Source organism: Martes martes (genome assembly GCF_963455335.1).
Source record: "Martes martes genome assembly, chromosome: X".
NCBI lineage: Eukaryota > Metazoa > Chordata > Mammalia > Carnivora > Mustelidae > Martes > Martes martes.
Window position 1 is genome coordinate 4,298,123 of NC_137897.1, and position 20,425 is coordinate 4,318,547.

Consider the following 20,425-nt stretch of genomic DNA (forward strand, 5'->3'; position numbering starts at 1 on the left):
TAATTGCCCGTAGTTTAATGAAAAATACTCATTTCGTATGCAATGCTGGAGAGACACGTGTAGAATTCGGCAATCGTGGGTTTTGGTCAACAAAAAGCAATACTTTCATGCAATGCCTTAATACTAATGGGATAGTCTGACAGTCTCCAGAACAACTTTGTGTCAGGCACTTGGTGTTCTGTGCAGAACCAGGAAGGGAGAAGTATCTATTTAGTCCTTTAGTCCTTTGGAAACCACGTGGGTCAAAAGATGCACAGAAAATGTTAGTTGACTCAAGGGTCAATCAAACCAGGTGAGGCCACACAATGACCTGGGTTTGAGCCTCCCTTTTCTACCGCCCCCCTTCTGCAGACGTGTTAATACCCTCAGATGGGGTCTTACTTGGTTCTGCATTAACAGAGGAGTTTTTCTGATGAAACGTTACTAGCAGTAAACATATCCTGTGGCTAATGGAGGATATAAAAGTGCTAATAGATGTGCACAAGATACTATGAAAGAGATGCACAAGGAACCAGAATCGTTCTAGGTGTCCTGAAGGTCTGGTCTTCGAACACTAAAGGTCCTCTGTAAACCAGGTACCTCCAAACCATGGAAACTACTGGAGAGTACCGCATGCCCTACAACCGTGACTGTAAAGTGCCATTCATGAGACCATCCCTCCTGTGTGTGGGACTCTCATCCCACGTGTGACGTCAGTCCATTCTTCAGAACAACACCCCAGGGAGGGCATGACCCGCATTTCACAGGTCAGGAATCTGAGGTCGACGTGAAGCAAGACGAGGCCGCACAACGTTTTAGTGGTGCAGCTGGGATCTGAACCGTACTCCGCGTAATCTGAAATCCTTTGTTTTGCCGGGGATAGACGTGGCTCAGAAAGCCGCCATATGAGGCCAAAGGGGTTGGGATTGTACCCTGTGGAGTATGAGAGGGTACACGGCATAAAGCAGAGGAGTTAATACATGTATCTTTTATGATAAAACTGGGTTATGATGTAAAAATTTGTTTTTAAAAATCAGTAACACCGTCCAAAGCATGGCCAACTTAGAGTCTGACCAATATATTCAAAGGAACAGGAACCTCAGTGGCTAATCACGGACCGCTGTTTGCAGGGCAGACAATCCGTATGTCTTGACAAGGCAGGTCTCCTCGGGACAAAGCAGGAGTCTTCCAGACCTCCTTTCTCCCCGTTAGCTCACTGAACTCCAACCGAGGGAGTATCGGGTGGAAAAACCCTCATACGGAGTCACTGGTACGTTCTTAAAATTGTGCATGTTTCACTGAAGAGGAATTAAGAAGAGACTGAGTGTACCACGTCCCAGGGGCTGTTGTCAATACCAAATGCTTCCAGAGGAGGTAGAGGGGATGGGCAAACGCTAGCTTCCCACTAGGGCAACACCACGCACCAGCCACTCATCCCCGCGTGTCCCCGAGAAAGCACACTTTTAACGCAGGAAGAGAGCAGAGGACTCTCCAAACTCCCTTGGCGGGAGTCATCGTGGTCTAAATTGGCATGCTTATGTTTCCTCTGTGACATGGGTGGGCTGCTAAGGGGAGGCCATCACGAAGAGGCACTGGGGCAACGAGGCTGATAAAGGAGAGTAAGAAAGACCACGTGTACCTTGGCCAACTGCCAGTATTTTCCTTTGTACAAAAAAATAAGAGTTTCACCTTGGTTGTAACAACAAGGGAACGTACTTGAGATCAAATTTACCCTACGGGAACGTGTATGCCGATCTAGAGCTACGTGTCTGAGAAAAGCACGAGAGCGCTTTGAGTTCTTCATGCAAAACGGCTTAAGGATTAGAAAACAGACATATTTTGGAAGAGGCGGATATCGAATCCAACAAGTGCTCATTTCACAGAGATCTTTCATTTGCTGCACACAAAGACACTAATGTTTCCCTTACGATATTTTACAGTGTGAGTGCCGTTTGGCTTTTTAAAAAAACAGGTCACAGAGTCACACCTAGGTTGTACATTTGCTGGAGGATAATTTTTTCAAGACGAAGGTAAAATCAAACACCCATAATGTAAACTGATGTCAAGGATTTTATTCAACTCAATTAACTGGTGAGGGACCCGGTAAGAGGTTACAACGGGTCTGAGGGAGAACTGAGAACAGACGTGTACACGGATGATCAATAATGCCAAAATGAATCTGCTGAACGGATATAAAACCGATCAACTGCCAGAGGCAACCATCAACAGAGAACGACACTGGGCACATCTGGATTCATTACTATGACTTTGCTACCACTCCGAGTTGGAAATTAGCTGCACTGACAATGACACATCAGATGGCAGGTGCACCCAGGGACTGCTCTTCCCATATTCCAATGCCTTTCTCAATGTTCCCACCACAAAAGGCCGTGTAAATCTAGTAAAAGGGGTTCACTGCCAAAGTGTAACATCGTCGGGTAAACGATCCCAGAGATGTGCTAATACATAAGGCTCTTGGTCACACTAGGTATGTATTCTGAATTCAAATTATATTTGGATCAAAGGCTGTGATAGACAAATGTCTGTTTTTAGAGGAGGGGATGGTTTTTTGTGAGGTAGAAACCGTATCCTCAAATGTGGACATGACCTAGGTAAAGGTAAGATACAGGCCACAGTTATGTTCCTGCTGAAAACAAACTACCGACAGCACAGTGCAGAATGGACCTCTGAGTGGAGGTCCACCGAGAGGTTCTAGGGGCACGGCCTCTGGGTGGAGGTCCACCGAGAGGTTCTGAGGGCACGGCCTCTGAGCGGAGGTCCACCGAGAGGTTCTAGGGGCACGGCCTCTGGGTGGAGGTCCACCGAGAGGTTCTGAGGGCACGGCCTCTGAGCGGAGGTCCACCGAGAGGTTCTAGGGGCACGGCCTCTGGGTGGAGGTCCACCGAGAGGTTCTGAGGGCACGGCCTCTGAGCGGAGGTCCACCGAGAGGTTCTGAGGGCACGGCCTCTGAGCGGAGGTCCACCGAGAGGTTCTGAGGGCACGGCCTCTGAGCGGAGGTCCACCGAGAGGTTCTAGGGGCACGGCCTCTGAGCGGAGGTCCACCGAGAGGTTCTGAGGGCACGGCCTCTGAGCGGAGGTCCACCGAGAGGTTCTGAGGGCACAGCCTCTGAGTGGAGGTCCACCGAGAGGTTCTGAGGGCATGGCCTCTGAGCGGAGGTCCACCGAGAGGTTCTGAGGGCACGGGCTCTGAGCGGAGGTCCACCGAGAGGTTCTGAGGGCACGGCCTCTGAGCGGAGGTCCACCGAGAGGTTCTAGGGGCACGGCCTCTGAGTGGAGGTCCACCGAGAGGTTCTGAGGGCACGGCCTCTGAGCGGAGGTCCACCGAGAGGTTCTGAGGGCACAGCCTCTGAGCGGAGGTCCACCGAGAGGTTCTGAGGGCACGGGCTCTGAGCGGAGGTCCACCGAGAGGTTCTAGGGGCACGGCCTCTGAGCGGAGGTCCACCGAGAGGTTCTAGGGGCACGGCCTCTGAGCGGAGGTCCACCGAGAGGTTCTGAGGGCACAGCCTCTGAGCGGAGGTCCACCGAGAGGTTCTGAGGGCACAGCCTCTGAGTGGAGGTCCACCGAGAGGTTCTGAGGGCACGGCCTCTGAGCGGAGGTCCACCGAGAGGTTCTGAGGGCACAGCCTCTGAGCGGAGGTCCACCGAGAGGTTCTGAGGGCACGGGCTCTGAGCGGAGGTCCACCGAGAGGTTCTAGGGGCACGGCCTCTGAGCGGAGGTCCACCGAGAGGTTCTAGGGGCACGGCCTCTGAGCGGAGGTCCACCGAGAGGTTCTAGGGGCACGGCCTCTGAGCGGAGGTCCACCGAGAGGTTCTAGGGGCACGGCCTCTGAGCGGAGGTCCACCGAGAGGTTCTAGGGGCACGGCCTCTGAGCGGAGGTCCACCGAGAGGTTCTAGGGGCACGGCCTCTGAGCAGAGGTCCACCGAGAGGTTCTGAGGGCACGGCCTCTGAGCAGAGGTCCACCGAGAAGTCTTGAGGGCACAGAAGATGGTCAATTTTGCTAATAAGGAGAAGGATTTCTTAGCACACATCCACGACACGGCGTTTCCACTCAGACTGCAAATGAAATGCAGCTATGATCTCTCTTCTGTCAGCTGCTTTGGCACATGAAGACCCACACTTTAAGAAGCGACGTTGTACAGGAAGGATATAAATACAACGTGTATGTACATACATACATATACACACACACACATGTGTAAGCATATACATATATTTTACATTTCCCAGCCAGGGTTTGGAGACACCAAAAAGGAAAAGAAAGGAACACAGATAGGATGTAGTTTTGTCTTGGAAAAGGACGTATTTTACATATATATGCGTAAGTGTAATTACGTATAAATACGCAGGCACACATACACACACACGCACGAGCACTGTCACGCAAGCGTGTGTACTGGCCGTATGGGACTCTTACATGACTAGTGCGATGCCACGACACCATACGATCACCCCCATAGGGTGTACGATGGTGTAAATGAGCGTTTCGGTCCCTGTCCTGGGCTGCGTCTGCTCTGCCGTCTCTCAGCCGGGACGTGGTTTGTCAGCGCGGGTCCGCTATGCCGAGGCCACGAGGGACAGAAGGTCGAGTTCACGGGCTGGAAGAACAGGTCACGTGGTGATCTCCTGGGTGCCGGGGTTCAGCCGAGTGGGCGCCGTGCGGCCGGGAGGCGGAGCGGGCCGCTCACGTGTAGGGTGGCAAACCGAACAGCTCGGGCTGGAAGTGCTCCAGGGAGTCCAGCACCAGGGTGGCCTTGGACGTCAGGCGTCGGTGCAGGTTCCTATCCGGAACCATGACTACCTGCATTCCGGCTGCGAGGGCCGCCTCCACGCCATTGGGAGCGTCTTCAAACACGAGGCACTGTGGGGTAGGAAGAAAGACAAGGTTGAGACGGCCATTCCCGTAACCAGGCAGCTAGACTGGGTTTTCACGCGTTTTATGACGGACGTGCTCGCCGGCGCTGCTGCGGTGTACATGGACACAGAGACGAAGTCGTACACACCGTCCCGTGGGCTTCCCGCAGTCCCGACGACACAGGGGACAGCGTTCCGTCACTGCCGACAAGGCGCTAGTGACACGTGGTGTAGCTGGGTGGCAAGACGGACTGGTAGGTTTGTGTTCTCTTGGAATCGCACAAATCTGTGCCATCAATAATGGGACATTCAGAGCATAAGAGTCAAGTGTATGCGTGGGGTGGGGGGACACGTGTTTTAAAACATGAAGTTACTCCAGACCTGAGACGTTTTAGGAACTGCAGCATGGAAAGTGAGTGGTTCAGGTGTCTGACGGAAAGCCTGGCCTGTGTGTGCACAAGGCGAAAATCTCCAGCACCAAGACCAGCTGCCACGAGCAGGAGCTCCTTCGGTTTACCACGAAACCCACCCTATTAAACCCCGGACACAGCCACCCCGTCAGACACCCACATCTAAAAGGGGGTTTCCGGGCACTGTGGTTATCAGGCAGCTGCGAAACGTGCTATCCCGGGAATAACGCCCCGAGACTCTCAAATCAAGAGAGCCTAAGTCCACGCGTGGGTAGATCAGCCCGTTGTCCTATGTCGCTGTGCATCCAGGACAGCCACGCACCTAGAAAGTTCCCTCCGTTTCTGGAAACAGCCTCACTGATTCTGTCAGTGAAGATTCTTCTCTGTAGGGACCCGGCATGCGTAAAGGGGCTGCGATCACGGCTGGGAGAAGCTCGCTTGTTCTTCCCCTACTGTCCACAGCTGACTGCCAGCTGCCAGGAGATGCCCAGGTCACACCTTTCCTCCTTCCCGAGCCCCTGCCCCCCTCCTTTCATCACGAGAACCGCCTGTCACGGGTGGGCAGCGGCACCGCACTGTGCCAGTGACCCAGCGAGGCTCACGGACGCCGCTCGGGGTGCGGTGCGGCACGGCAAGTTCTGCATGCTCTGGGGCCCGCGGGTCACTGGCAAACACATACCCGTTCACACTCACTCACACGGGCACACACGCAGACTCACACACAGAAGCAGCTGGCACTCAGGCACACGTGAGCACACGCAGACACACGCAGACACCCACGGTCACATATACACACACACAGAAATGGGCACTCAGGCACACGTGTAACACAAACACACACACTCGGACAGAAGTGCACACTCACAGACACTCGTGGACGTTCAAACAGAGACACAGCGAAGCTCTTTCCTGGTGGAGTGGTCGGGAGCAGTACACGGACCCTTTCCTTTCCTCCGCCCCCCTTTCCCTCTGCCTGGGCTACGAGATGGGAGCCGCCTCCCCTGTGAGGCAGAGCTGAGGGCCGTACGCGTCGCAGGGACAGCTCAGGGGCCGCAGCGGGCTATGCTCACAATGGGGGCCGCTCTGCCCCGGGAGTGGGCCTCTGAGCACCGAAAACAAGGCAGATTCGGAGAAACAGTGCGCCCTGTCCCTCCGCCTTCCTTCTGAGAACTTACGAAGGCGCGTGGGCTCTTTTCCAAGCTGTGGGCGTCCACCCGGAGGCAACGGTGTCCATCGGCGTCGGACTGAGTCTTCTTAGAACAGGCACCTTCATTCTTCATCTGGCCTCAGACACGCGCTTCCAGGCCCACGTGTTTACACGAGAGTCCGCACCGCTTTCTCCGTGAACTCCACTGCCGCATGTGGGACCACGAGCGGCACTTACACGTCCAGGGGCTCCGGGGAATGGACTGACGCCCCACGTTCCACGACGGTCTGGCGTTGTGTGCAGGCCACCAGCGAAAGGTCAGCGGGAAGAGAGGAAGAGGGTCTGTCCGTCCGTCGGGGCAACGGTGCTCGGCGCCAAGTCACGAAAGCAGCTTCTGTTTTCCTTGTGAGGCTCTTGCCAAGGGCCACGGGAGGGCGACCTGGAGCCTCAGAAACCCGGGGCACTCACCGAAACGAGGGCCCGGAACTCGGCGGAGAGCGTCCACAGCGGAGCGCTCCTTCCGGACGCGCTGACCGCATTGCAGGACGGGCCACGAGGAACAGAGCGGGACGAGCAGGAGCCCCGTGGGCGTTAAGGGCCGCGGCACAGAGCACCCATCATCCCTCTCTGGAGGTCGACCGTCCCCTCACGTGCGCCCATGGAGCCGGTTTCTGTTTCCCATTCGCGACGCGTCCTCACCAAAGGCCGAAAGCATCACGCACACGCGCCCTGAGAGCGGACCCGTGAGGGGTACGATGCCCACGCGAGTGTGTGGAGCCTTCGAGGCACAAGGAAGAGAGAAAGGGCGGGGAGCACGGCCCTATCAGCAGCGGCGCGGACGAGACGGAACAAGCCGCACCACGGACGAGCGCGTGCAACGTGTCTGTGTGCACAAGCATGGCAGCCCTGGCACGCCGGAGGGCACGGGCGATAGCCGGGGACCCGGGCTGGTGTGTGGCGTCCTGCAGCAGAGCGACGCTGTGGCTGGGACGGTGCGGAGCACCTGCGGTCCGGGACGCAGATGCAGTCTTGTGAACAGTCATAGCGTCGCTTATCTCCCTACTGAAACCCAACAACAAATGTCTGAAGGTTGCCCGAAACGACTCTGTTCATCACAGTACTCGACGGTCGTAAAGCCATTGAGAGACAGAAGCCAGAATAGCCCAGCTCAGCTCCTGCACACACAAAGCGGGAAGAAGGTGTTTCATTCAAAGACCCAAACATCTCCGTGTGGTTTCTGCCCGCCACGCCCGGCTCAGGGAAAGCGAGTCTCACCCTGCCGAACTCTGCGTGCTTCCGTGAAGTACTCTGTGTTCCCCGAGCTCTGACCTGGTCCTTCCCACCCTGCGCTGACTCATGACACCGGGTCATAAACCCCTTCACACCCACCTGTAAAATGTGAATGATTTACATGCACTTGGCTCTTTGCAGGAAGGAGGGCTGGGGCAGGAGACAGCTTTGTCCATCCCTGACCCCGTGTCCCGGCGCCGTGCCGTGAGATGCACGTGTGGACCGGTGTGTGGACGCGTGTGGGGCGTGCTGTAATTAACGTGTGATTTTTGGTAGCATGCCACAGGCGGTGGGCTCTCCAGGACATGCTCCCACGACCTCGAGGAAGCTGCTAGGCAGGGGGACACCATCCTCTGGCCCGTGTGCACGGGACGGGGACGGCCCCTGGCCGTGAGGTGGGGGGCTGGAGCGTCCGCAGTTTCTCGGGGCGTCCCGGCCGACGGTGAGCATCTGGTGACCACCTGCTGGATCAGCGGAGACGCTGGAGCTGTCCCGGCCCAGGACACAGCGCAACCAAGGGGCTGCGGGCTGTGCGAGCTGGAGCCCAGCGGGTGACCCGGCCCTGTCCGTGTCACAGGGAAGGGCTCCGGGCCACGGCAAGTTCGGGAGGAAGTGGGCGTTCACATGGGCACACAGGTGGCAGACGCAGGACCTGAGCCCGGGTCTGCACGATGTCATATTCGTGTCACGATGCACGCTGAAGGCGAAAGTAAATCCGAATTCCGAGTCCAGAATTCATCCGTCTCCAGAGCTCATCCTCGAGATGAGCTCAATTCAAGGGTGGCCTGAGGGGCTGAATTTAGAAGGAGGGACGCCTGCAAGTATCCAGGCGGTGAAGCATTTCAAGGGCTCACGGCCCAGACGTGCTAAAAGCACTCGTCGGCAGACATGTACGTGGAGCAGAGCCCGGCCTGCGGCGTCCGTGCGTGTCTCCTCGCCGCCTGGTCCGCAGCGGCAGCCGGGGCCTCCCCAGGTCCTTGCACTTGAGTGCTTGAAAGACAGACACCCTCTAAGGACGACGTGCCGTCATGGGACGTACCAGTCCGGCGTGAGACGCTCTTGTGTGACCTCGGTGGGATGCATGGAAATGCGTGGGATTCTGAAAATACGTCAGCAAAAGGCGGTCTGATGGCGGAGGCGTGGGACAGGAAGCGAAGGTTGGTTTTATTCATCTCCATGTTCTTGTCACACGGCGCATGAGTGTAAGTACCACAGCAGTGTGAGGACGATTATATATACCCTTCATCAAGGGTCTAGTTAAATATTAAACCTTTAAGTAAGATTAAAGTGACAGAAGTTCGCATGTGTTTTGCTATTAATTAGTACTCCTGTTTATATTGTCTGTCTGTCCGTCCATGGCCCCATCTATGCATCCAGCCATGCGTTCATGCCCATCTACCCATCCGTCCCTCCGTCTTGCATCCCTCCATCTGTCAGCTACCTGTTCACCGATTCCTCCCTGCCTTACTCCCGCCGTCATCTATCCACCCCTCCCTCCATCCACCATCTATCTACCCATCTATCCAACCATCGGCCGCCCATCTATCCATCCATTCCTCCCTCCCTTCCTGCCTCCATCTACCATCTATCCACCCCTCCCTCCATCCATCATCTGTCCATCTATCCATCCATTCCTCTCCCATCCTCCCTCCATCCATCATGTATCATCCCTCTCTCCTTCCATCCATCATCTATCCAACCATCAGCCATCTATCCATCCATTCCTCTCTCCCTCCCTCCATCATCTATCCATCCCTCCCTCCATCCATCCATCATCTGTCCATCTATCCATCCATTCCTGTCTCCCTCCCTCCCTCCCTCCCTCCATCCCCTATCCATCCCTCCCTCTGTCCATCCATCATCTGTCCATCTATCTATCCATTCCTCTCTCCCTCCCTCCCTCCATCATCTATCCATCCCTCCCTCCGTCCATCCATCATCTGTCCCTCTATCCATCCGTTCCTCTCTCCCGTCCTCCCTCCATCCATCATCTATCCATCCTTCCATCATCTATCCAACCATCAGCCATCTATCCATCCATTCCTCCATCATCTACTTATGTATCCCTCACTCCATCTATCCATTATCTATCTATCCCTCCCTCCCTTCCTCCATCCATCCCTCTGTCATCTATCCATCCATCCATCATCTATCTACCCATCTATCCAACGTCTATCTATCCATCCATTCTTTCCACCCTCCATCCACCATCTATCTATCCATCTCTCCCTCCAACCATCATCCATCTATCTATCCCTCCCTCTATCTATCCATCATCTGTCTATCCCTCCCTCCCTCCATCCATCTGCTATCTACCTACCTATTCATCCCTCCCTCCATCCATCCATCATCCATCTATCTATCCATCCCTCTATCTATCCATCATCTGTCTATCCCTCCCTCCCTCCATCCATCTGCTATCTACCTACCTATCCATCCATCCCTACATCCCTCCATCATCCATCTATCTATCCATCCCTCCCTCTCTTCCTCCCTGTGCTAACTATCATCTATCTGTTGACTTACCCACCTACCTACTGACCTATGCACCCATCTCCCTACCTGCACTTGTAGATCCTAGCTGGGCTGTGGTCCCCTACGGAACAGCGTCTGACTTTGACACACCTGACATGTGCTTTGGTAATGTGACAAGTACCTTGCACATTGCAGAGCTACTGTCTTGGTGAATTAATTCTGGTCTGGAAATCAAAGAACAAAACCAGCAGTGACATAAACATATTCATAACCAAATCCTCTAGAGTCCCAAGCTACATACATGAATGAACGGCACCACTAAATGGATTCCTATTCCTTTCGGGAAAAGCCTTTGACGGAGTGTAGGATTTAACAACTTGGTGGTCGTGGGCACGTGTGGGAGGCTTCCTGGGAAATTCTGCCTCATTTTATTCACGAAAACTACATTGTGGGGCTCTGAGTGCATTTCAAGGCATTTGCATGCAAATTAACTGCTGAGCAAAGGACTTGCACAGAGCTCAGAAACCTTCGTCCAATGTTCTTTTAATAATATAGATTCTGTGTCCACCAAATTTGTCAGGAGCCATTGAGAAGCCAGACAAAGCTCTCAAAGGCACTGGGGATTTTAAAGATTCATAAAACAAGTCTTGGCAGCTTCTAGACAGTCCACAGAACCCTTCGGTTCCTCTTCCTACTGTACGCGTGCACGTAAATGTGCAAAATCAAACTGGTCTTCGTCAGCGTTCCGCACGACACTCCCGGTACACAGGTGTGACCCGAGTCCCTGTCGGTTGGTGTGTTAGGAGCTCAGCTACGACATCCACCTCCCGGAGATTATCCATCGATGTAAGTATCAGGCCTACACGTGCGACGCACAGGCTGCACGGAGCTCCCCCCGAACCACGTTGAACACCAACTCCCAGGATGTGACTGTGTTTGCAGAGACTGTGTTTAGGGGGATTTTCAGGTTAAATGGGCCCTGGCGCGGGTCAGGGAGGGAGGCAGTCAGACAGGCCTGGAGTCCTCACAGAAGAGGAGGAGAGAGACTGCTCTGCTCCGCACTCCCACAGTCCGAGGAAAAGCCACGGGAGGGCAAAGGCACGTGAGGGCGGAAACCAAGCGCACGGGCACCCTGACGTTGGACTCCCCGCCTCCTCCGGGACCGTGAGGGCATACATGTCCGTCGTTCAGGCCGCCCCGTCTGCGGTGTCTAACACCGCACGTAGAGCATTAAGTTGTACGTAACGGTCGACGAGTACTTTCTTGGCGGAAGAACTGGCTTTAGACGTGTCAGAGCAAAGGGACTAAGGGTTTCCTCCGCGGCCCAGTTCCCCGCGTCCCCAGAAGAGCGAACGCACAGCCATGTTGGGCTGTCTCCGCGAGGGCCGGCTGCAGAGGCTTAGACACATGCAATCATCACGGGAGAACAGAGTGTCTTTGCTGCCCTGAGGACGGGCGTTTTCTGGGCTGTCTCCAAAGCTCCTGTGCACGAGAGGCTGGCAAGGACCAGAGAATGCGATCTGCACACGGGGAGAGCCGCTGCAGGTCACCGGGCGTGGAGGGCCTTCACCTGTCCGTCCCCCACCCCGGGGAGGGCAGCGCCGTCACACGGGAGGTGCGCGTGTCCTGGCCCCCCATGCGGCAGCTTCAGGTGTCTGGGTCCCGGCCCCTGTTCGGCCGACCCAGCCACCTGCTTCCCGGCCAGGGGAGCTCCGTGAACGGACCTGCGCTGCGGTGTGCACGAAGGTGCGTGGATGCTCCTGCCCTCAAACTCCCGAGATGCCCACTCACGGGAGGAGAGCCCGTTTTCACGCCGTGCCCTTGCCGACTCAGCATTTCCAGAAAGGAGGGCGCGCTGGTTCTCAGGGGAAGCTTGTGACCGTCTTGTCATGTCTACGGAGCCCCGTGCTGACGTTTAATTCTAAGCTGTGCATTAGCGTGCCATCATGGGCAGCGTTTCCAGAACGTTCAGCGATGCCCCCGTCCGGGGAGATCATCTCCAGAAAGCGGATTCTGTGCGTTCCACGGTGGACTGTGGGTCTGTGACGGTCAAGGAGCACAGCCATGACCCTGGAGGTCCTGCTTGTGTTTCAGTGTGTAGAGTCAGCTCTGCTTACGGAGCTCCCCCGTGTAGAAGCTTGTTTTCAGAGGAAGGCGCTGAACGTCCCCTAGACATTTTGGGGGGAAGGATTGGGGGAAGTTTTCCACGGCGTACGCCGCACCGCGGCAGAAGTCCCGTTGACACAGATAAATGCATCGGCCGTGTTTCCCTAGATATCCTCCATCTTTCCTTAGAAAATAACTCAAGGGACTCACAGTAAATAAAAGACGACACCAACCCTCCCTCTCCATGTCTACCGGGCTGCAACACGGCGGTTCTGTCTGTATCGCATTAGACACGAGAGTGAGTGAAAAGGTAAGGAGCCTTGGGACCCCCGCCCTTCCCTCCCCCGCCCGCTCAGGTGTGGGCTCTGAGGAGTGTCCAGACAAAATGTCACTGGGAGGGTGTTCCATCCACCATCCCCTTCCTTTAGACAAGGGGAGCACAAACATCACCTCTTGGGACGCAGATGGGCATCTCTCTTCCCACCTGTACGCAACGATTCAGGAGACTCGCTGGGACAAGGTGCGTGAGAGCAGGACAAGAATGGTGTCCTGGACCCTGGCAGCAGGGTGGTGGGAAGGGGGCGCTGCTGGGCAGAGCCAGGGGATGCTGTGGAGAGGGTGCCCGAGCCCTGAAGGCGGGTGGGCAACAGTGGGCAAGGGGTCCTGGGTCCCAACGGGCTTGGAGTTCTCTCAGGAGTATTAAGGACAAGCCCCGAGTTTCCGAGGCTCTTCTTGGGTTTGCGAACGGCACGTGCGGCGTATTTGTTGCTAAGATTCTAAGCAGAACCCAATCCTGTCCCGAGTTCTACGCGTGATCACAGAACCGCACTCGGGGGTTTCTCCTCTGGGACAGCAGCCAGCGGACGCCGTACAATCCGCCGGCTTTCCCACTCTGCCCGGGGAGTACGGAGCAGGAGGAGAAGGCTTGGACCTCCCGTGGGTTTCTGCGGGACAGTTCAATCTCCTCAGCTCGCAGTGCGGTCTCTCCCTTTAGAAACGGAGCGGCAGTGAGGAGCTCAGACCCACGGGCAGACACGGCATCCCCACCGAATGAGTGGTGGCACGTGTTGGACGCAGGTCGCTGAGTGTGGCACCAGCCTTCTCCCGACGAGGGCACCCCAGGACCGGGGGGGGAGTAGCCGTGGGTCAGCAACAGGATCCTGAAGAATGAGAATCCGAACCCCTCGATGACGATCGAGAACCGGTGGAGAAGGGGCCCCGGGAGGAAGCCCAGGGCTAGGTGGCCGGGAGCAGCTTGACTCCTGCAGCAAATGTCCTTTCAACACACCCCGACCGTCTTCTGTGCATTTTGTAAGTGGGGAAAACTGGAACGGAGAGCAAGCACGGGAACGGGCAGAACGGGCCCCCAAGATGTCCACGCCTCACTGACCGGAACCTGGGACGGCGGTCCCTCACGGGGAAAAGGGGCTTTGTGGATGGGATTCGGGTCACGGACCTGCAGGCAGGGTGGGTGTCCCGGAGGGAAGGCGGGGGGGTTCTAATCGGATCAGGTGCTCCCGGAAAAGCTGCACACATTCTCTGGCTGGAGTGGGGGGGACGCTGCAGAGACAGAGACTTCGAGGGTAGGAAGTGTTCGAAGCAACTTCCTCCTAAGCTCTGGGGGACGGGACCAGAGGAGGCCCGCAGGACCGGAGGGCACAGCCCCAGGGACAGCCAGCAGGGAAAGCAGACCATGGTCCTACCCCACAAGGAACTGGATTCCGGCCGCTACCTGATGGCCTGGGACACGGGTTCTTCCGCAGCCTCCGGACAGCAGCCCAGCCCGGTACATCCTGACACCACACCCGAGTCCTGGAGAAGGGAAGCTGGTATGCCTCACACCGAATCCTGACCTAGGGAACCCAGAGATAAAGCCCAGTGTTGTTTCCACTGACTCAGTGTGTGGTAACCGCCTACAGCAGCGGTGAGAAATGACTCCGAGGGACTCGTCCAGGGTTGAGTCTCCGAGTGCACAGGTAAGGCTTTCCAAAATACTTCCTTACAGATTTTATAAATCATCGTGGAAAGAGAGAAAAACAACCAACACACCCTCTGGCTGTGCTCAGAGGCCTGTAGCGAATAAAACAGACCCCTTCGTCCTCCCCAAAGTTTGAAGGAAGAACGTGTGCCGATTCACTGATGGCTCAGAGAGAGGACGTCGGCAAGAAATCCCCGTCCCGATGGCCAATGTGCTTCACTTGGACAAAATCCACACCCAAACGCCTCGTGCGTTCACCCGGGGGACGAAGTTGTGTGTAGGAGACAATGAGAGCTCCCACTTTAATCCTGTTGATGGAATGAGGCGTGCGATGGGGCTGAGGGCTTTCAGAATTAGGACAGTGTTCAAGACTGATGGGTCCAAGGCCCCCCGCACCCCTCAGGGATTTGGATCCTCTCGCAAACACTTGGGACAAATCTGCTGCCAAGTCTGGGCTGCAGCGGGTGTCCACATGTCCCCGTCGGCCTGGAGTGGAGTTTCCAGGGCACAGATATTCGGGGCTACACGTGCGACACTCCCCAAACCCTTGAGGTGACCTCCGCACTGCAGCTTAAACACACAAAGGAACGCGGACGTGTCCTGCTTTGGACAGGCCTTTGCAAAAAAACCCAGAAAACCACCCCAAATTTGTTAAACGCCATCCTTGGGAATCGCCAGGGCATATGAACTGAGTATTTACTTAACCCAGATTGTGACGAAACCCGTGCTTCTCGACCGTGGCACCCATTATCACTCCCTCCGGAGCGTCGGCAGACACAGCCCCCACAAAAGGCTCCGTGCGTGGCTCGCCAGCAATGTAGGGGAGCCGGCGAAGACGCAGTGCGGGAGGAGGCAGCGAGGGACGGGGCGGCCCGGCCGAGGGGTCTGCGCATCGTGCGGCGGACGGGAGGCGGGGAGAGTCACGTGGGCGCGGAGCACGGCGACTCTACCGCACCGGCGTTTACAATCCCTGAAAAGACAAAAGCATGGATTGACGGAGAAACCCACGGGAGCCCTGGCTGGCCGTCCCCGCTCTGCCGCCGTGACAAGACTGCTCCCGTCTGGGAGGAATTACTGGTGCACAACCGCTTAGTGAATGTCAGAAATCCAAGCTACAGGTCCTCCTTCTCACTGTCTGACGCCCTGTCCTGTTCCCCCTGGGAGCGTGGCGGCTTGACCCAAAGAGCTCCGACTGTGCGAGCCGTTACGACGGCCTGATGAGAACGATCGTTCTCGGCAACGGCTGTCCGCGGATGTCACGAGCCCGCGCACAAGTCCACACAGAACGGAGACACCGCTCCGCCCTTGCGCTGCTACAAGCGCAGCATAAGCATAACTTAGGAAGGCGCCCCTCCAGGGGTCACCAACGTCGCCGCCGGCCTCCCATTTCAGTGGTTTACATTGTGTGTGACGTACACGTCTGCGTGAAGTATGTGCGTATGACTGTGTGTGTGAAGCTCTAGAATGAGCGCGAGTCACCCCGAGCAGAGCTGAGCAGGAACAGCACACGGGACAGGGCGCAGGGCTCCTGGAGGGTGAGCGGTCTCTGTCGTTGCAAAGGAAATGGTGTCGCTGTCACGTCTGCTTACACGCTTCAGCCCGCGTGAAGGCACCATGAGCGGGGACGACCCACCCCTGACGGTGAAGCGGAGACACACGTCCGTTCGGCGGATCCGGCACAAGTGTGCACGGGAGCTGCGTCGTGCTTGCTGTCCCCGACATGACATCGCTCCCACTGCCCCATCAGCGACACTGCACAGCGGGTAATTGTGCACGTGATTCCTGCAAACAGGGTGTTGTCAGAGACTATGCTATGCCTACGAACGGTGCTTAGCCCGTTTCTGAATGCGGCCTGCAAAGCTCCACAAAAAGGCTGCCCCGCTCACCCCAAGCTGAAAACAATCCTGCGCAGTCATCTTCACTCAAGGGTGCTGCCGGCAGGGGGAGGGTGCCGCCGGAGCTCCGCAGAGACGGCAGGGGCACCGGGGAGTTCCCTGGCATTGAGGACGTCTCTGGGCAGGACGGTGGGACTGAAGCCGCAGGGCAGGGGAGCCACCTAGGCAGGAGGGGAGGACCTGGAGGAAAGCAGCAGGCCCAAGGCGAGGCCTCGAAGGGCTGGAGGGCGGACACACCACAAGGCGGGACAGACAAGGCAGAGATGCGGGCAGACAGGATCACAGCGCCTGGCGTGGGTGCGGGTCCGGGATGAGGACAGCGTTGGAGAAGCAGAGACAAGCTCGTTCCAGCGAGGAGGGAGGCCAAGGGAGCTCTGCAAGCAAAGGGTGCTGAGTCGGGCCCGCGAGAGGCTGAGCACAAGAGGTAGCAAGGAAGTGACAAAGGATTACTGGAAACAGAAAAGAGGGATGCTTCAGGGTCAGGGAGTCCAGAACACGCTCCAGTGGCTTGAGGATGACGCTGAACTGAGGACAACTGAGAATCAACAGCTACAGAAAGAGGGTTATTGTGAATTCTCCTTGTTTTCCACAAAGCACAGGGTGCTAAAGAATTCAACTGCCGTAAGGGCTCTCCCTGGGAGTTTTCCAGCGGGAGAAAGTGTAGTCTTAGCTGCTGAAGAGAGGCCAGCACCGGGCAGTACTTGCGTAAGAAGTCACCTACACGTTATGGCATGGGCATCAACCTACCACGTCTCCCACCTGCTCTAAGAGCCCATTTCGTTTTCCTGACGGTCCCTGACCCTCCTGACGGGTTCCTCTGTCTTTCTCCAGCCTCTATTAAGATGGTATATAAGCCCCATATGCCAACTGCCTCCATGAATCCCATTTTTTCTGTGAACTGCCATATCCATAAGTGAATAAAAATCTGTCTTGTCTCTTACTCAGACCTTTTGTTGGTTTAATTTACAGGCACCCGATACGGAACCTAAGAGAGAGTATAGGAAATGTTTTTCCTCCCTGACGGGAATTTGGAAAAGCCAGCAATCTCGTTCGTGGAAACTCCAAGGAAACCAAGCACAGGTACACTCCGTGAAAGAAAACATAAAAGGGTAGTAACTGAAGATAATATTCACGATGGTTGACTTTTTTTTTTAATGCAATAAGGGAGGGCTTGGTAAGCCATGTTGCAGGAGACATTAAATAATCCTGAAACCGCTGTATTTTGCTCAGTGATTATGAGAGACAGGAGGACAAAGTGGTCATGAGGCCCGGCCAGCAATGGTGGACCCTGCTGGGTCCCTGAGGGCCCTGGAGGAGGCAGACCATGAAGGCACCGTGACACTGCTCACCCGCAGAAGCTGCTGCAGCACGGCTGTGCCCATCCTGGGGTGCTGGGAGTGGGAGGTTAACTCAGCAACTCATGGAAAAGACAGAGCGCCCCGCACAGCTCCCCCGTGCACCGATCTAACCTGAAATCTGACCCAGCAATGCACGTGCTGGCCTCCCATCGTTCTGGGAGGTAAAGACGTTCTTCACAGAGAGCCAAAGAGGGCAGGAGCCCACTGACCGCCCACGCCTGTGTGCAGACCTTGGGGACAGAGACGGCGTATGGTAAAAAGAGGTACTGAGAGGGGTTCCTAAATGAACATGTTTCTTTGTCAAGTCAGGAACAATCAATTAACGGCCCTTTTCCTACACTGGGAAGTCAGCTCGGGTGATTCCTTTTGTCATTCTGAGAACGGTCTCAGTTCAACCAGGGGGACGTTACGCAATTAGAACTCACCAACCATAATGCATTTATCATTCTTTTTTTTTTTTTTTTTTTTTACTCTTTAGGCATAGAAACGCTTAATGTGCAGAACTTTCTTGAAAACAAAGCAAAGTATACGAGGAATAAAACAAAAATCACCCTGAAACTCAGTTCTTAACATTAGCACGAAAACTAAAACATGCAAAGTGATTATGACTATGCTTCTTGGAACTGATTTTGGGATGTACTCGTAACAAGTGTCAACCCAAGCAATCCCGTGTCCATAGCGCCATCATCCTTTCCATTTTGCACCAGACATGTGCACAGCCGGGGGCTAGGAACTTGAAAGGGGAGCTCACACACCCCGAGGACCTGGGGGTGTCTCCCGGCTTGTCTCCTTCGACTCGCCTCGAGGTGTGGGGCCCGGCCATTCGTCTGTAAGGCTGCAGGAGCGCGTGTGCTGCGGAAACCAGAGCACAGGTGACCACGCCCCACGGGGTCTCGGCGGTCGGGGCGGCTCCCACCCGCTGCGTGCCTCCTTGGCACACGGCAGGTGCTCCGTGAGTACTCATTAGTGCTGATGACGGGTTGGGGGGACTTTCTGGAGACAGTACCATTTTTGCTTCTTTAGCACAAAAGAATGACACATGCATAGTTCAGAAATAATCATTTCCGTGAGAATGTGTTTCATGCCAGCTCTGTGGGGCATTTTCTCCTGGTAAAATGGTAAGTAACATGTTAACATAATTTCTCCCTTTGACACCGCTTGTGTTTTCCTCCTTCCTATTAGTACCACTGCACGTAATTAATTGGATGACACCCACAGCATAATTCATTCCCGCCGGCGATGGTGAATCTCTCCAGCGACTTAGGAATCACAGGAAATGCCCTTGAACTTGGCAGGCACGCTGCTGCCACGGGCAGGCGCTGCCTCAAAGAGAAAGCAGCGGGACGTGGCCAAAGAACCTTTTCCTATCCCAATAACCCCGTTTGCAAGTGTTTCGCGTACGAGGCAGGAGAAAGAACCCGAGTACAAAGTTACGGCTGTGCCCACAACAACGGGCCTGTCCACATCTTCCTGTAGTGTTAGCACGCGCAGGTCACCCGTCGAGAAACCCCCAAAGCCTGGACCCTCTTTGCCTAAGAAATACGACAAGAGAGGTTGCGTTTCTGCGAGACAAACACACGCGTCCATAAACACGGATTAGCAACAAGGGTAATGCCTAGAACAGTTTACGAGCTAAATTACCGTGAAGATACGCAACTGCTCATTTTCCCCTGACAAGTCTAAAACAAATACTGTCGGGAGAAGAACACGGGAATAGGACAACTATATGGAGCTCTGTGTTCACACGGCCGCGGCGTCCTCGCTCTCCCCGGCATCGCCGCGAATGGTTTCACGCAAAGCGAGCGGGACAGCGAGCGTGCACTTTCCCTAGAAACCCTGTTTCCCCACCCACTGTCAAACGCGGAAATGCCACGTTTCCACTGACACACCGCCTTGCGAAGGAGGGACAGCGATCACGGGAAGACACGGAGCTCCTTCTTCCCGTTCACGGCCTCCGCCATACCAGTGGCTCCGGTGAGGGCCAGTATCCTAGGAAGCTCTCATCAGCTCTGCAGACCCCACTGAAAGCAGGGGCCGCAGACCGAACGGCTCTGCGAACCTGTCTGTCCAGCACACGCGGCAGCTTCACGTCACTTGTGAATCAACAGCAACGTGCGCCCCACAAGGCAAGTGGGTCTTCCCGCAGGGGGACTTCATCGTCTGAAGACAGAGACCGTCCAGAAAGCGAGGTTCTTGAGAAATAGAAGACACGGCCGTGGAATTTGTAGGATGCCAAGCACACAGGCGTCTCGATGCCCTGAGACATGACGCAGACACAGGCTGGGCCCCGGGTCTCTTCCGCCAGCCCTGCAGGAGGCCGCACTTTCTGTCCACGGCTTACGGACCCGGCCACGGTGGCCTCGCCCCCATCACAGAACCATCGAGCAGGATTCACTGATGAGATCTGAACCCGCCCGCGTCCATGTAAGAGGCGCACGTATCTTACCGTGGCCGGGTCCTCAGTAAGCGAGCCCTGACTCACTCAAAATTACTGCCGTCACAGGTCAAGCTAGTAAGCGGACCCGGAGCCAAACAGAACAGAACACACCACACCACACACGGAACGGATCAAGGAAACGTGCCCCAGTCCCGCAGCTCAGTGGGAGCTGTGAGTCGTCCTTGTCATTTCAATCGCGCTCGGGATTTGTGTCAGAAAAGGGCCTGCCTCCACCTCGGGCTCTCTGGTGAGCGAGGAAACAACGATCACGAGATGTCCTTCCCTGAAGTGACGAAGTAAGGAGCTAACCAGCTCCAACCCAACGTCCCGCAACCCAGGACCAACAGAAACACTGTCACCTGAGCAGTGATCTCCCTGCCGCCGGCACGCGAACAAGAGAAACCAGTCCCTCAGTCAGTCTCCACATCCTTCTTGAATCTGCCCAGGCACAGTAGACCTCAGCCCGCCCCCTCTGC

The 20,425-nt window shown here is 55.8% G+C and overlaps 1 protein-coding gene across 3 annotated transcripts in view; it reads right to left on the reverse strand.

The window, feature by feature from the left end:
• Positions 1 to 2,032: 2,032 nt before the first annotated feature.
• The window catches only part of PUDP (pseudouridine 5'-phosphatase), a 76,908-nt gene continuing 58,515 nt past the window's right edge, over positions 2,033 to 20,425 (reverse strand). Inside the window, exons 4-5 of one of the 3 annotated variants that reach the window (XR_013966312.1) lie at positions 3,702 to 4,860; positions 2,033 to 3,226 (exon numbers count right to left, since the gene is read on the reverse strand). Coding sequence is in view for 1 of the 3 variants with exons in the window: in XM_080795665.1 (XP_080651791.1) it covers positions 4,684 to 4,860 (177 nt within the window). In the remaining 2 variants the exon portion in view is untranslated. The other 2 variants (XM_080795665.1, XR_013966313.1) reach the window with 2 other exon arrangements.